Consider the following 17339-nt stretch of genomic DNA (forward strand, 5'->3'; position numbering starts at 1 on the left):
GCTTTTGAGGGGAAAGTCTGTGTTGTAAGTAAAAACTAGCTCATGATATTGGACTCATGGGGATTTTTGGAGCTTTTACTTAAGATGAGAGATTATTCATCCCTGAGTATCAGGATCAATGATCTGTACAGTGCGGTAACAGTAAATGCTTAGGGGAAGCTGTTAATTGGTACAGTTCTTTGAACTGACTAACATATACAAAAGTACTTTCACATCCACCTAAAAGGGCATTGGTCACTATGCATGTGCATGTTTTTTCCACATTTGCTCATTTTTACATTTGAAAGTGGAGGTCACTGTCTGTGTATGTGTGTGTGTGGTCAACTCACTTTCAATCTGGGAGTGGAGGTCATTGACTATAACCTGGAGCTGTCCCAGCGTCATATCTCTCAAGTCGGTGGGCTTCAGGCTTCTTTTCATTAGACACTCGCTGATGTGAGGCATGTGTGGAAGCTAAAAAACACACACAGAGACACAGGAAAATGAAGAGATTAGAGATTGTGGTTTCTTTAACTGGAGGTTGCAAAAAATGTATTAATTTCACTTAAAGACATTTTTGCGATCGATTTAATTCTTGCAACAAAGTAAAGATATTGTACTGAACTTATGGACCTACTATCAATCTGAAATCCAGGGACATATCATTAAGTAAATAAGACTTAGAATCAATAACAATTTTGACAATCAATCAGTCTTTTAAATCATTTATTAAACAAAACTGCCAAACATTCACTAGTGTCAGATTCTCAAATGTGAGTTGTTTCTGATTTTTCAGGTCTCTAAGAACTGGCAATTGCCACTTTTCACTATTTGTTCTGACATTTTAACTAAATAATTCATCTACTCACTGAACAAGAAAAATCAGTAGGTTATTCTGAAATAACAATAGTTGCCCTAAATTTGCTGGAATCTGGTCAAAAGCCACAATGGCACACATTATCAGCAGAATAAGAGTAACTGAAAGTGTTTGTTTTGAATGTTGTAGGATTTGCAGCAACTGCAACACAATAAGAGCGTGAAAAAGTTTTAAAAATTACGATCAACTTTTGTTTTCAGGTCCTGGGTGAGATGCCACCACAGCATTTTTGGCTTTTCAAAAACAAACATTTATCATTTGACATAATGCTGGCAGTAAATAAAGCCATTACAAAAAATGTCAAGGACCAGCCACTTTAGCAAAGTAGTTTAATGTGATGCATGACATGTTTGAAGCGGAAAGATTAACATTTTCTTTGAGAGTCAAGATAGATGAATAAATGTTGAATAGGATGGATTGAGTTTATCAACCCAGAACAGAATTAAAGATTAAAGAGGGTAAAATAGCATCAATTGTATTGTATTATATTGCTACACACACACACACACACACACAAAACTTTTTGTTTGTTTGATTAGTTTGATTTCAAAAGGAAAAGTGTAACATGTATGATGATTTGTACTGGCTGACTCATTACTTAATTAAAATGAAAATAAAAAAAGAAAGAGTGTGTTTTGAATAACTTGTGAAATTTCAATCTGCTGCCTGAACTTCAGTGATTAGTTACTTTTAGCCACTCTTTCTGCGAAAAATGTCCACGTTCAGTCTCTTGGCTTCTTGTTATAGTGAGACAGGTGGTGGTGGTGGTGGTGGTGGAGGTGGTCACTGCTCTGTGTAGTGAGACTGTACATTTGGGGGGATTTCAGCTTGGTATTGCTGGATGGTCATAAACAGGTTGAGAGTGTTTGATACAAATAAACAGCAGACAAACTCTGTGACTGTGTGAAAGTTCAACTCTCCAGCGGAGGACAGCAGGGATATTGAGGGTGTTTGCCCGACAATGTACTCTTCATACTGGTGCAACCTGTTTCATTTTACATTAACAATATGATTTCTCTTCTCATGGGAATTTTTTAAATTCCCTAGTCTTATAAATTAGCACAAAATCCCACTAGTAGCGAAAACATCTGTTATGTAATCAGAGACAAAGGTGGAGTGACAATAAAGGATGAGAAATTTTCCATTATTTCCCTGTGAGTGAAAATGAAAAGCCTGGAAGTGTAGTGGAAGTTTTGGAGTTGTGTTTGTGCCAAATTACTGTATTGACCTGAGCTCCGAACACTGCTTTTCTTTTTACTTTTAATGTGATCTTAAAACTGAATCAAAATGGGCCCCAGTGCTTCTGCTGGCTTTCTGTACGTGTTAATGAGTGTCATTGCTACCAGTCTCAATCACCCTCAGCGTAGCCACAACATGCAGTAAAACCACAAAGCATGTGTGTGCTTTCTCATGCACAATGGGACGATCATTTGCTTTTTGTTTAACAGACTCTCCCCTCTGTCAACATTCCCATCCAACCGGTCTACATTCTTTCTCTTTCCTTCCAACACCCATTTTCTCTCAGTCTTGACAAACAGTGGGTGAGAAAATGTGCGCACCATCCCTCTCTTTGCATGTGCCACGCTTTCAAGAGTTTGTGCGCGTTGGCGTCTGGCTGCCTCTTCTTGCTAGTTTCTCACCCCTCTTTCACTTTCACATTGGCACTGATGCAACTGCACTCGGGGCTGCCATATATCACTTTCAGTTTCGGACGGACACAGTGACTTAAGAGTGACAGAGAGAAAAGTTGATGTCAGAGATACAAAGTGAGTGGGTGATAAAGGTAAAGTTTGTGGATTGGTATTAGTGCTGACCACCGTGTTAGTTTCTGTGACTGACTGATCATACTACTAAAAACAAATTACCATGTAAGTGTTCAATACCTCCAGCAATGACTAGATATCCGATTGAGGAACTGTGCTCTCTGAATAAAGTTGAGAGAGAGAGAATTGACTTTTCTCTCTTTCGTGCTTTCTCTCACTGATTCTGTTTGTACAGATTTAGGAAAAACCCACACTCCCAGCACACAGACAGACATTTGGATGCAGGTTTACTGTGCTGGCTGAATTCCCATCCTTTTTCCCTTGACAATCGGACAATCCAGTTTATCTGGAACTGAATTAAACTAACTAACTGGCAGCAGAGTAACAGCAGAGTGATTGTTCTAGGGCCTTTTTGGTCTGACATAATCTCCCACCTCTTTAAGAGATGATGAATGTGGATGTTAGGAAATACTACTTGAAGTGGATTGTTAAAATAATTTCTTTCATACAACTAAATTGTAAATTGTAATTGCAATTAAATATGGGGCGGAAGCTGGATCTTTTAACCATTTATCCACCACAGCTAATTAAATCAACTGTTCAAATGTTTTTATTGTTATCCGTTACTTGTATCTAACTATTTCAACAATTTATTATTTATTTCACCTTTTTATCCATTATTTTTATGTGAGTATTTCCAATACATTTAGCTAATTATTTCAATTGTTTATCTCCTACTTTTAGCTAATTATTTCAATTGTTTAACCATTAGTTTGGGGTAAGTACCTCCATTACTTTTAGCTAATTATTCCGGTTTTTCCTCTCTTAGCTGACTACTAAAACCACGTATTTATAACTTTTAGTGAACTTTTTCGACTTGCCAATTAGTTTTAATGTAATTTTTTCATTTTTCAATGAAATCATAATTTCAGTTTTTTCAAATTAGCTGAGTTGCCCCATAATCCTTCCATGTACCCCAGGCAACTGCAGAAGTACCCCCTGGTTAGAAAGCACATGTAACGTCTGCAGTTTAATAGCTCTCTGGCGTTGTGGACATGGCAGGCTGCTGTAACCTTAATACATCTTAATATTCACTGTGTGTTCGGTACGGATGTGACAGTGATGTCTTCTGACTGCTGAGCACTGCTACATCCCTGAACACTGAAGTCAATGCTTTCTGGCGTATGAATTATAGATGGACCCGGCCGAGCTGCCCTTCTCTTCTCTGAATAAGTAAAGTGGTTCTGCCTGCAAGTCCGGGTGGAAATATAGCGTGTGTGTAAGTGTGACAGTGTGGGTTGGTGTGTGCGCTCCCAAAGAGGCAGTGAGGCAGATAAAAATGGATGAAATAATGATGAGCAGGGTCGTCATCACCTTCCTTCCTTTAAATGGGGGCAGAGGAAGAGAGGGAACAGAGGAGGGCATGGAGGAGACTTCCTGTGACATCATAACAACATGTATATGACCCAATCAGCCCCCAAATGATACTCATATGTTACTGAAACACAACCCACCCATCTATTCTCACGTACTTTGACTAATGGATCAAACAATAGACAAAAGTTTGATATGGAAAGAGCATAAATGTGTCACTACATGTAGAGTTACTACAACTTGCTGTTCTAATATAATACAAAAACTATATTGTTCACAAAGTGGAACTTTGTCTTCCGTTTGAAAAACATAAAAACATTCATAAATATACTGCTTCCGTTTTGACTTTAAAACCATCATCAACAGTTGAAAAGTACCAACTGATGAGCTAATTGCTCATCAATAGGCTGTTGGTTGTTCACAGGCTAATCATTTATGATCAACACCCTGGGTCATGAGAAACAAGCATATTAACACCATTTAAGCAATGTGGCGAACTTGCCGATTTACACATCCAACAGATATGGAACAACATGCACATTCAAAGTCTAATAATCGCACTCTCACTCTCCACCAGCTCCTGAGAAAGATATCTGTCTCTTTAGCTCCACTTTCCTCTCCAGCTAGTCGCTAACTGTGTCTGTCTGTTTGATGCTGGGCAGGTAGCTTACATCAGGTTTTTTTTGCGTTTTTGCTGAGCTGCCGAGAACTACACTGATGAGAGGGAACCAAAACAGTAAAGTTGTGGGCTCTGTAGAGCTGAGGGGAACAGCACAGTTGGGTGAGTTCATCACTACAAGAAACCCCTTTCACATACAAGTAGTCATGTGAATCATTGTTCATATAAAAGTAAAAGCAAAAGCTTGAAACAGCAAATATGCTTTTGTCCTTTTTTGGAATAATTCTACTCTTATATGATCCATTAACCAGGGGATCTCTTGATTCCAGTGTATCACTTTTCTGTTGTATTTGCATGCTAACCATATCCCTATAAAACTACATTGAACTCCTGGCCCCAACCAGTCCGTTTACGGGAATTTTGTCAAAGAAAATTGGAGTCATATAGATAATTAACCAGGTGTTTCACCCTTTTTTGGGAAAAGTTGTCCTCATTTATGTAAAACGTCAGTCAAAGGGAGCATTACTGTCTAATTCTGGTACTGACCAGGTCGGCCACTGGTGACTTCTTTCGATTTTGTTTTTCCACTTCCACCTGCATCTTGGCCATGGGCTTCGCCATAGCCAGGGCCAGCTTCGCCTCCGCCTGCAGCTTCTTCTGTCGACTCAGGAAGTCCATGTCCTCCAGAGACTCAGAGTCATCCTCTGTGGTGTCCCTGTCCGAGTAGGACGAACTCTGCTTGGACTGCAGGGAGGATGTGGTTGAAGGAGGAGAAAAGACAAGGGTGGTATGGAATAAAATATGAAGCAGAAAGTGAACAGAATAAGAAATGAAGGAGAAGAGAATGCATAGTAAAGTAAAGAGAAATGGGGAAATAATGGAGGAGAGAAAGATAAGAAAGACCAGGTCAAGGGATTAATGTTTATGCATTCTTGGCATTTGGGTGTGTAGATTTTACACACGGACAGGAACGTCATTGTACATCAAATGAGATGTGAGGAGAGCGAGAATGAACGGTTAAAGAGATGATAATTCTCTCTTTCTCTCTCTTTCTGGTAAATGTGTCTCAGGCTGACAGGAGGTTAATGTGGCCAGTCAGTCATGGCCAGGGCGAGCGTATTCCAATTCACCTCTCGTTTGCTACCCATGAATTGGTTAACAGGCCAGAAAACGTGAGCAAAGACATTCATATAGCAACCAAACCGCCGGTTGTCTTGCTGATTAATAATAAATATCTCTCTCATTTCATTACTTTCACTCTTGTTCTCTTTCAATCTCGCTTTTACACAATCAGATCTTTACACCACGACAGTTTCGCACTGTCAATCCTGTATATCATTAGACACATTTAGTGGTGATTTCAAGTCCTTTTCATTCATTCTTGAATTCTGGAGAAATTTAGTAGGCTTCAAAGTGCACACGTGGTCATCAATGCCTACCATGGGGGACAGAGGTGTGTCCAGACTGGTCTCCGTCTTGCTGTCATCTGCATCGCTGTCCTTGTCGCTGCCGCTGTCATTGACAAAACAGATCTGTAGGTTCATCCCACTCTGCAGCCTGCAGGGAGGGACAGAAACAGAGACATATTTAAACAGAGGGAGACATGTTTATATTAGCATAAATGCAGATAAGAGTCAAGTTCAATGTTGGCTCTTTCTGCAGTCATTGACTCGGAGAGGGGACAAAACTGACAGCAATGTCAACAGCACTACTGCTAATACAAATGAGTTCAACAAAGTGCTTTGCCTCAATAAAGGATTTAGAGTGCTGTGGGTTTGCACATTGTTCTGTGTGTACTGCACCATGTGTTAAAGAGAGAAAAAGTGCAAACAATTAAGAAAAATGGAAAGAAAATCCTAACAGATGCTAGCTGCCTTCATCACTAGAGTAAAGTGCTGGCTGAGGATAGAATTAAGGAGGGCTTGTGTTTTTAATCATCTCCCCTCTTGTCTTCGATATGGATCGATCCAGGATGCCTCCGGTAGGTCTGATCCAATCTGCCTGGGACCGGTGGGGGTGTTTTTGTGGCACAGAGGAGCAGAATAACACTAGGTGTAGATCCAGCCCACTGTGGATCAATAATTGGCTTATTCAATGCAGTAATTACAAACAGAGCTGATTGGTTACACAGCATAGATCCAATCAGTCCCAATTAAAATAGGACCTGAGTGATCGATTGTTTTTTTTTTCAGGAAAGGCTGCATCAACAACCTTCCTGTAACCTGAGTTTACTGTTATAGATTGTTTGAGCGTTTACTAACTTTTCTGACCAGCAGAATGCCTCTACAGTGTAAAGCCTAACATGAGCTTATTGCATATTAGCAATATTATTGGCAAATACCGTTAAGTAGAAGGTACTGCAGTATGGAAATCCCTAAGATACATTTAAGGTCATTTACAAAGAGTGTCACCATTTACGTTTGTAATGAGAGAGCACTGAGAAGTTTATCTTTTAACGATAAAACTTGTCACTCAGTACTCATCTTGGTTTCTTTACAACTGACGGGGTGTAATTATATGCAGACCACGTATGTGTGAGACTATTTCAAGGCAGCATCACTGAAAAAAATAACACATGCACACTGACTCCAAGCCACAAAACCAAAGTCACAAAATAGATCAGTAACCATTTTTAAACATTTTGACCTGGCAAAGATCTAACTTAAATCAAAACATTGTCTTTTTGAATACATAATTTGGTTTGAAGTCAGTGTGCAGGCATTAGTTTTTCACAGTTATTTGCTATCTTCTTCAATTGTCAAATATTGATAATGGTATCAGCCTCAAAAATCTCTTTTTTTTTTACAAAGTGCTTCACACAAAAAGCTAAATACAGTGTGTCTATGACATCAGCGCCCCAGACAAGTGTATCATCTTTACACACAGTACTGTCATTTTACTATTTCCCCGTAATCATTAAAGAAAAGTTAAGCATCACAACCAGTCATTAAACTGTTGCAATCACCACGTGATTCAAATCACAGGAATACAAAGAGCAAGTGTGTGGAACCACTAGTTCCAGTAACGTACAGTGTAGGAGGTGGTAGTAGTGTATGTGTGTGTGTGCACATGTCAGTCTTTTGGGAAGTGAGAGCCACAAAGGCAGACTGTGTGTGGCTTATTTAGGCTGCGCAAATCCTCTCTTCTTCCTGTCATTCTCGTCCTCCCTGTTTGTCCTTTCTCTATTAGTACCCATGACAGTAAATCTAGACTTTCAGTTTTCATGTTTGTTTTTTTTTAACCCTTGTACAGCTGAAAGTCATGTTATTTTGACACTGAACTACTGCTCTCACCTTTGTGTAGAATCCCCGTTTTAGTGCACGCTTCTTCAGAGAAGTATGAGACCCCTCAAAGTACAAGAAAACGTAATATGACAGAGGTCAGAGGTCTTACCGTGAGGACAGACTGGGTTTGCCACTCTTGCTGCAGCTGGTGTAGATGCCGGGCCCATCGTCAAAGAAACTGCCCAGGGCCAACTTCTGCCTAATAGACTCCCTCTCATTCTTTTGGGCCTGCAACAGGAGATAAACAAAAATAAGGTTACCTTTTTGTGATATTTTTGATGACTCATTTTGTAGTTTCACAATGAGGTCAGAGGTCAGGGTCAGGCTGGCAGGGATTAGGTGTCTTCCTCAAATCCTTTTTTACAAAGTGGATGCTTGTTGTCATGGCACCTCAAACTCAGGTACTTATATATAGTTTTCTTGCATGCTACATCACCTTTCCCCACCACATGAGCTATCTGTGTGCACAAATAGAAATGCAGTTACCCCAGGCACTTTCTGACAGTCCCAAATCACGGGTACAATTATATTAATAGCAGCAGCCTCTTCTTAATTTGCAGTAAGAGGTTCAGTGTCATCCTAACAAGCTCGGATACAAAGTGTGGAGTCAGCTGAAGTGCTGAAAATAAATGTGTTAAAATATCTAAGTAAGGATCACTGTAAAATTACATTACCAGCAGGTGGTGCTGTTGTCTGTTGAGAACAACCAGTGAGCACTTCAATATCCACACACACACACACACACACACACACACGCACACAAATTAGATCTTCTAATACAGGACTTACATAGGAATAAGTTTATGTATGGTAAACTCCAGAGGAAGAACAGTAATAGATGTTTCATACATGCTTAAATCTGCAAGAATCCCAACATTACAGAATTCCAGAGTCGCACTCACTTGGCCTCTTCCCAATCCTGAATTCCTAACTCAGCCAAGCTTCAGCTTTGGCAGCACAACACACACGCTTACACACATCAGTTCCCATAGGATGTCTCGTCTGTGCTGATAGCAGGTAAACACATCCATCTGAGGTGCAAACAGCTAATAAGCGACTCAGACTGTTTCTAACCAAATTGGAAGAGTTCAATTATCTGTAGCACTTTTCGCACATGCTACACAAGCATTAGAGCCCAGACTTTTGTCATGGCAGTACGACTTAGAAAATACTTTCCATGGTCCTTCAGATGCCCCTGCAAAAAGTTTTCAGTCTGTCAGACACACAGTCTCAGCCTAAGCACTCCAGTGCCTCTGCCCTTCAAACAGAAGTCTTGACAGAAGGACAGGAGGAATGGAAACATGATGTGAGCTATAAGAGAACGTTTGTGGGTTAAAATCACTGGTTCCAAAGCTTTTTGGCTTGTGAATCTTTATAGCAAAGCAATACATAAAGATGCCATGTCATCCACATCATAATGGATGCATGGTACAGGTGGAAAACACACCATGTCATGCCATCAAACAACTTAGATCTCAGATAATTGTATGATTGTAGAGCTGGTCATGTAGAGTTTAAAAATACTGTACATTGACAACATGACACAAAATTTGGGTTTAATTACCTTTAACGAAACTTTGATTGATGTGAGGCATTCATGTTTCTTTGGTTATTGGGCACTTAACCAAAGTGATTACTTATTTCTTAACTTGTTAACCATCTTGCGATCCCTAACATTACTTGTGAAGGTTCGCTGTCTGATGGCCTAATGGTTAAGAAGTATGCCACGTAACTGCAAAATCCCTGGTTGGTTTCTGGACAGGGACCTGATTTCCCCCTCTGTCTCTCTTTCTCCTTATATTTTTGGTCCCTGTTTCTCCTTTCACAAAGCAAAATGAGTGAGTAGAATCAAGGTGATAAGCAAGAAAGCCAGTGGTGTTGGCCTGTGTGCCTTCCTTTTTGGATCTTCCTCTTTCCCATTATTGCCCCTTCCCTATTTACTCCTCTCAACCTCCACCTTCCTCTCCTATCTCAGTTCCACACGTTCCCATGCTGTCTTTAGCCACCTGATTCCAACTCACCAGTCGTTTGTCTTGCTCTCTATTCCTCATTATACCCAATTCCACTCACCTCCTTCCATCTCCACTCCTCTCCATCAGCCTCAGGCCTCTCCTTTTTTCCAGCAAGCTCTCCACTCTTCATCTGTTCTTCCTTCTCCAAATTGCTTATCACAGCTTCACCTCTCTCCCACTCGATTTGTCAACTCTTTGGCTCCCTCCTTTTTTCCCTCTCTCTCTACCTCTCTCTGTCGGTCTCTCCTGACAATTGTGTGCAGGCGTTGGTGAGAGTGCCTCCACCAAGGACAAATTAACATAATCCCACTCCACACAAGAGCCTGCAAGACGCACTTGGCACTGCCAGCACACACACTGGCACGTACAGGGGTGGACTTGGCACTGCTCCTTTGTGTGTGTGTGTGTGTTTGAAAGATAGCCTGGGGAGTCAAGATGAACACACTTGAGAGTTTCAGTTCATTGCTTCAAAGGCGCAACAGCAGCCTGTGTGGTACAGTGCAGGCACACATTTCTGTACACGCACATCACTCATACAAGACTGACTACAACTCAGCTGACATGCTGTCAGTCAAGTTACTCCACAAAACAGCTGCTTGAAGCAAAGACGAAAACCAGAAGCAGCAGGTTCACTGAGCGATGTGAACTGTTGGCTCCCCTCATGAGGTGAGGGGCTGAGAGAAAAAGAAAACAAACAAATGGGGGTTGAGGCTGAGGTCTAGGTGGAGAGGAAGTGTCACACAGGAAGGCTTGTTTTTGCTTCAGAATACTGAATAATCAAACACAATCAGCATCACCACAAACTTTACAGCTTCAAATGAAAGACCACACACACCCTCTGCTAGATGGTTGTGTGTTGTTTTTGTGCAATTCCCACACTTGAAGAACCTATTGCCCAGTCAGGTTTTTCAACTACTATCACAAAAGCAGTTTATATCTAGGCCATAAATGGTAAAAAGACTCTTTTTGTCTTGCATTTTGCATACATACATTTGCATATGCGGCAATATTTAAAATAGAGCTAAATAGCATTTTTACTATTTGTACTTGTTTGATCCCTTTGCATAATATGAGATGTGAGAAAGTCGGGGTATCATTGATCAGACTGGTAATTGGTCAATGACACTGGTGCTGCAACTGTCGATTATTTTCATTGTCAATTGCTGATTCTTTTTTCGATAATTTAGTCTATAAAACATCATTAACACGGTTATCTTCCCAAGGTGACATATGTTTTGTCCAAACAACATGCTAAACTCATGGATATTCAATTTACAAGTACATAAAACAGAAAAGCAGCACATTCTCACACTGAACCAGCAAATCCTTCACATTCTTGCTTGAAAAATGACTGAAAGTACTATCAAAGTAGTTGCCATTAAATTTTCAACTAATCAGCTAATGGATTAATTATGCAGTTGTCACAGGTGAAATCAACTGTAGCACAATCATGATAAGTGAAAAAAAAAATAACTCTCAAAGCAGCACTTGTCAAAAGTTATCACTAGTCTGCAGCTGGATCCAAATGCAGGACATCATCTCTACATCTGCCTGACAACACACCCTCCTGTCTTTGTATAAACATCATCTGTTGTGCTGTGTTGTGTGTCTGGGTGGGCTGTGAGTGGTAAAACAGTCATCATGGGGGCCCCATAAACCATTTCCAAAGGTGTAAAATACGCCACTGAGAGGTGGAGGTGGGAAATGGGCAGTAAATACATGCTACTGCCTCTCCTTCCTTTCCTACACAATTCTTCTATTATCCATACCAAAAGCTAATCTTCTTGCCTTTTTAAATTTGATGTGCTATCATATCAATCTGAAAAGGTACTTCCTTCAATGGAAGTAAAATAGATGGATTTTCAGAGCCTCTTTCATGCAGGAAGCAATCAGATCCTGTCACGTTCACAGTTTCCATGTTAATCTTATGCTTCTTTTCCAGGTGTGACTTTTCTATTTTCATTTTGTGTGAATGAAATGCAAACTATTCATATCAAAGGCTGGAAACGCACAAACTTTCTGCTCTTTTGATTGGCTCACTCACTCAAATTGTATTGTAACCTTTTCTGTGCTTTACTGGGTAATTTTCCCCACTTGAGCTGCTTATAAAATCCAGAGATTGCAAATGATCTGAATGCCTGTTTCCACATGATGATGACATGGAAAATTGCTGGATCCATTACATTAACATTTTAAGATGCATGTGGGAAAGGGAACAGAGACCTAGACAGAGAGAGAATGAGTGACAGCTCTAACCACCTCCCTCATTTCCTGGCCTTGAGCGCCAGAGTTGTCGCTGTCCAAATTAGATTGGGAGGAACACAATTGGACTAATTTGTGTTTTTCCTCAAATTCACCAGGCAATTTCCTCTGCTGAAAAACCTTCATTGACAAAGACATTTCTCCTCTACTCTGCACTACAACCATTCATCCACAGACCTAGAGGGTGATTTAGCCTTGGCTGTGGAGGACAGGGTGCTTGTTTTGAGCCCTCAAATCTTCCCTGAAAATCTATATTAGAGGAGGGAGATGAATTTAATTATCCGAGCTAACAAAGCGCTTCCTCCTTCTCCCTCCCCCAAATTGTTGGCTCTTGTGGTCAGAAATTGTTTAGTGGTTAAGATCTGAGATGTGTATAAATGTGTATGTGTATACATTTCTGTCTGTGCTCTGATTCCAGTCTCTGTTTAGCCACTGTAATGTACACTGTATTGTATCTAAATGCTAAAAGGACAGGCCTTTAAAATGTCATGATGAATGACACCTCTTCATTTATTAATAGTTCTTTATCGTTTCTACTCTTTCCCTCCCTTGCTTCCGAAGTGCTCTCCATTTTTTTGCACAATGGAGGCTTTTCACCGGCCGATACCTCACACCCTGGTTGGAGACAAGAACCCACTGTTCACACACACATACGCAAACAGCAGGTCTCGTGAGTAACAGTGAAAAGCATGTGTGTTTGGAAGAATCAGGACAGCTTCACTCTGATATGTATTCCAGGCCTGGCAGTGAGCTGCTGCTGAGCTCACAGCTCTACAAACAGATACAAGGTCACTGTGTCTTCCGTGTGTGTGTGTGTGAGTGTGTTTTGACTGTGCTGTATAGCTTCACAGTTCACACAGATGTTCTTGCAAGCTTAGATTTGACTAAAACAGCATCTAGTTGTACAAAAAAATAGAAAATATAGTCAATGTATATTCCATTTGAAGGCATAGTTTGACATTTGGGGAAATAACTCTTATGTGCATACGCTAAATATGCATCCACAGCCAACAGCAGGTGAGCTTAGCTTAGCATAAAGACAGGGGGAGACTGCTAGCCTGGCTCTGTCCAATGTTAACAAATCCGCCTAACAGCACCTGAAGCTAAGCGATAGCACGTTTTGTCTCGCGTAAAAACAACAACATGTGGTTTTCTCTGGGATTATGTGCAGAACTATTTCTTGGCTGGGTGCTTTTTGGCGCAAGCTGCCTCTGCAACCTTACGGTGATGACAAGACTGCCAAAAGGTGGTGGTAGACAGAACAAAGCTAGTTGTAGCCTTGTAGCGAATAAGCACATTTCCTAAAATGTCAAACTAGCCCTTAAAGTACACACTTAAAGTCTACATCTTGTCTTTGGAGGCCGAACATGTGTGTGTGTGTCTTCTGTTTATGTGCTATCTGAGACCTGCCTGTCTAAGCAGTGCAGCATTCCATCCCAGATAAGGAACCTGACCTCTGACCCCTCATACAGTTCAGCCTCAGGTCAATGCAAGGCTGCTCCTGTCACTCAGATTGGAAGAGAACAACTCAGCAAGTGGTAGAGGGCTGTACACGAGTGTGTGAGTGGTGGTTAAAGTAGTGGGGGAGGATTATGGTGGGATAAAAAGGAAAAAAAGACAAGGGGGGAGAATGACAAAGGGAGGGAGGAGAGATGGGGAGCATGAAGTGGGTTTAGACAGGACAATGGATCTCCCAGTGACATTTGAGCTTTCTCTCTGCGAGAAGGCCAGACTATGGATTTGTGGGAAAAGATTGAGTGGAAGAATCTGTTTTTTATGCCAAAGAATGAAGCAGATTTAAGGATAAAGGCCTGGTTACTCACACATTATGTCATAGCTTTGCCCCAAATATCTAATCACTTTAATACCCAAACTTCAAGCATTACGTCAGCTTCAGTCTTTGGACTGTATCACATAGCTTTACACAACACACAAAACCCTTTTAAAGGAATACTGTGAAATGCGCTTATTCACCAGGAGTCAGGTGGGTAGATCGATACCACTCTCATATCTGTCTGTTCAGTATTCCGCTGGAGCTAGGAGGTGGTTAGCTTAGCTTAGCATAAAGACTGGGAACAGAGGGAAACTGCTTGTCTGGCTCTGCCAAAAAGGAAACTAATTTTGCCTACCAGTCTGTTTTAAGCTAATTAAGATGTTGTTAAAGCTGCACAAAGTGTAAAAATGACACGTTGTGGTATTGGATGGGTAATGTCAGTCACTTCCTGAGGTCACTGCTTCTGGCCAAGAAATAAGCACATAACCCACCTCAACTTGTCATATTTAAACTTCGGTATTGATTTGGACAAACTAGACCTATTAATCAGTGATGCTGTTGATGAAATTTGTTATCTCTGGACAGAGCCAAGTCTGAGTCTTTGTGCTAAGCTACGCTAAACGGCTCCTCAATGTTGCTTTATATTTTGTGTACGGACAGGAGAGTGGGATCAATCTTCTCATCTAACTCTTGGCAAGAAAAAGGATAAATGTATTTTCTAAAATATTCCTTTTAACAAAACAAAGCCAAAGTCCCCATAGCCATAGTTAGCAGACACTGAGAGGTAGTACACATAGCCACCTATAATATTCCACCTCAATTGACCACATAGATTTTTCCATTAGCCCTCAGCATGCATTAGTTTAATGTAATTAATGATTAAAACTTGAGCATGGAATAAGATATACAAACACAACATGGTCCTTTACCTCTTTGTAGTCATCACTGAGGTAGAGACTGGATGTTTGCCTAATGACATCATCCACTCCACCACATCCATCCATATTATCCAGCGCCTCCCTCATCCTTCCCTCCCTCCTTGTCCTCTTGTCTTTTCCTTTTTACTCCACAGTCAGTAGGTTAGTCCAGGCCGACTCCAGACTTTGAGTCCAGTCAGTGCACATAATTTTCCCAGCCAACTCACAACTGCCATGGTCTGACATTAAAAGAAATCTGCTCCTCTACTGGTGGCTTCTCCTTGTGTTTCTCTTACATGTTGTGACACTATCGCTCTCTCTTCCCTGCACTTTCTGACTGATCTACTCTTTCCTATAGGTTTCCTCTGTCGTTCTGCCTCTCCAACAGGACTGTGAAAGCACAATGGTCAGAGGTAAGGCCCCTTTAGACCCTCCCTACCTTCCACCCTCTGGTCAGGGCGGCCTCTCACAGCCAGAGAGAGCAAAAAAGAAGGAGAGGGAGAAACTCACACTGCTGGCTTTTTTTTTTTTTCTGTTTTCACGCCCTGACGTGAGGACAGCAGCTGCTTGCAACCAGTTTGGAAAGAGACACCTCAGCCATGGGATAGCCACAGTGTGTGTGTTTATCGCAATGCACTGTGTTGTGCGTGCCCGTGTGTGTGTTTAGATGCCTCCTGGTGTGTCTGGAGCCTCTCCTGGTCACTATCTCTCACTGTCTATATTTATTCTCTCTCTGTTATACCCAGGAGTCCTTTCTGATTTTTTCCTTTTAAGCTTCATAACACTTTTTTCTGAATGGCTTACAATTCTGTATATGTTTGTGAAAGGGACTTAAAATGTAGATTAGCCTACATATGTGAGGCGAAATGAATGTGAAAGTGTGTGTGTTTATGTAACACAGAAGGTAGTGTGCTCCCATCCTGCTAAGGTAAAAATAGTGCCCTGTCTGGGCTCCAAAGCCAGCAGCCCCGGCCAGCTAAATAAACCCTGACAGAGCACAATGGACCATTAGTCTGGCACACAAACACACATACGCGCACAAAGTCACTCACTCACTCGCTCACTCACATACACAGAGATTGCCTGAGCCTTGTATCAGTGACTTACATTTTCAATCTGCGCTCTCCACGGTGTGTAATGATCTCATCTTAGCGAGACGTTATCGACCCGTGACTCATATATTTGTCATGGCTGCCCAGACAGAAAATTATGTCCACATATGGCTGCAGAATAACAACTGCTGGGGAACATGGCTTCACACAAACCATCAACTGGTTACACAGAAAAATGGCAGGAAGGCATGACAAGGGATTGGAAAACCATTACATTAAATTCATAGTTCATATGGACCAAATATGAGAACACAGTTTTAGTGTGTAATAATTAAATGAAATCCACATTAGTGATTAGTTTTCTTGTTTGATTAACCAGTTTTTTTTAATTGTGAATGAAATAATTATATTCCAGACCCCATGGTGACATGTTCAAATTGCTTCTTCTATTTGACTAACAGAGCAAATCCTTATATTTGAGAAGTAAAAGAAAGTAAAAGTAATAATTAGTGATTAGTACATTAGTGAAATACAATTACAAAACCAGTAGGATGGGTGTCGGTAGCACAGAGTACCAAAAGCTGTCAGAGGGTGGCATAGAAAGCCTAGTCAGAACCTTAATCCTGTTTTCTTATTCTTTGTTCAGATTTTTGCTGACTTAAAGCCTAATTTTGCACATCTAGACTATTTTATTTAGGCAGCCAGTTTATGTTAAGACAACATTAGACACTGATGCATTTCAGAAGTTTATTTTGTTAAATGGAAAAATTGTTTCATAGAAAACTATTTTTAGATTTCCGAAAGTAAGTGTTTTGTATTGTTTTGTTTTGGTATTGATACTGAAACTCGGTTATATATTGGTAATACTGACAAGTAACTGGAAATATAACTATACTAACGGAAACAATAGAACTATTATAAGGCTTCGAAGAATACACTGTAAAAAAACTGTAACCTTAACCTTTAGCGGAGCGAATGCTTTTAAAAGTTCTGTACTGTTTCTTTTCCTCTTTGAGGCATCAAACCTCCACCTGCAGTCTGATTCACAGGATGAATCATACTAAATAGTCAGAGATCTAACGGGAAGACAGGGATTCCAGATAAGAAATAAAATAGCCGGCCAAGGACAAAGGGGTATACAAGAGAGATGAGAGGAGAAAGACAAGAGGGAAGAAAACGTCAACTGATACTGATGAACATGAGTCACATTCATCTGTTACTCTGCTGAGAGAGGACGAGAGAGCGAGGACGAGAATAACATGAGAAAAAAAGAATCAGAGATGAAGACAGTTGAGGAATAACGCATTTGCATGATAACATCAAAGAGCATTTGAACAGACACACAGACACACACTCACACACACAGGGGTTAAATGAAAAAATAGGAAGTGGGTTTGATTCAGTGTTGATCCCTAAGGATTATGGG

At 40.7% G+C, this 17339-nt stretch overlaps 1 protein-coding gene across 2 annotated transcripts in view; it reads right to left on the bottom strand.

The window, feature by feature from the left end:
* schip1 (schwannomin interacting protein 1) overlaps nucleotides 1-17339 on the bottom strand; it is a 205129-nt gene that overhangs the window by 2782 nt on the left and 185008 nt on the right. Inside the window, exons 1-5 of one of the 2 annotated variants that reach the window (XM_035679603.1) lie at nucleotides 14874-15345; nucleotides 8006-8124; nucleotides 6052-6169; nucleotides 5159-5356; nucleotides 330-453 (exon numbers count right to left, since the gene is read on the bottom strand). In XM_035679603.1, the coding sequence (XP_035535496.1) occupies nucleotides 330-453; nucleotides 5159-5356; nucleotides 6052-6169; nucleotides 8006-8124; nucleotides 14874-14969 (655 nt within the window). In that variant the 5' untranslated portion in view covers nucleotides 14970-15345. Of the gene's footprint in view, nucleotides 1-329; nucleotides 454-5158; nucleotides 5357-6051; nucleotides 6170-8005; nucleotides 8125-14873; nucleotides 15346-17339 lie in introns of those variants that run through there. The other variant, XM_035679604.1, reaches the window with a different exon arrangement.

Source organism: Morone saxatilis, unplaced genomic scaffold (assembly GCF_004916995.1).
Source record: "Morone saxatilis isolate NCDOM2014 unplaced genomic scaffold, NCSU_SB_2.0 Contig8, whole genome shotgun sequence".
Taxonomy (NCBI): Eukaryota; Metazoa; Chordata; class Actinopteri; family Moronidae; genus Morone; species Morone saxatilis.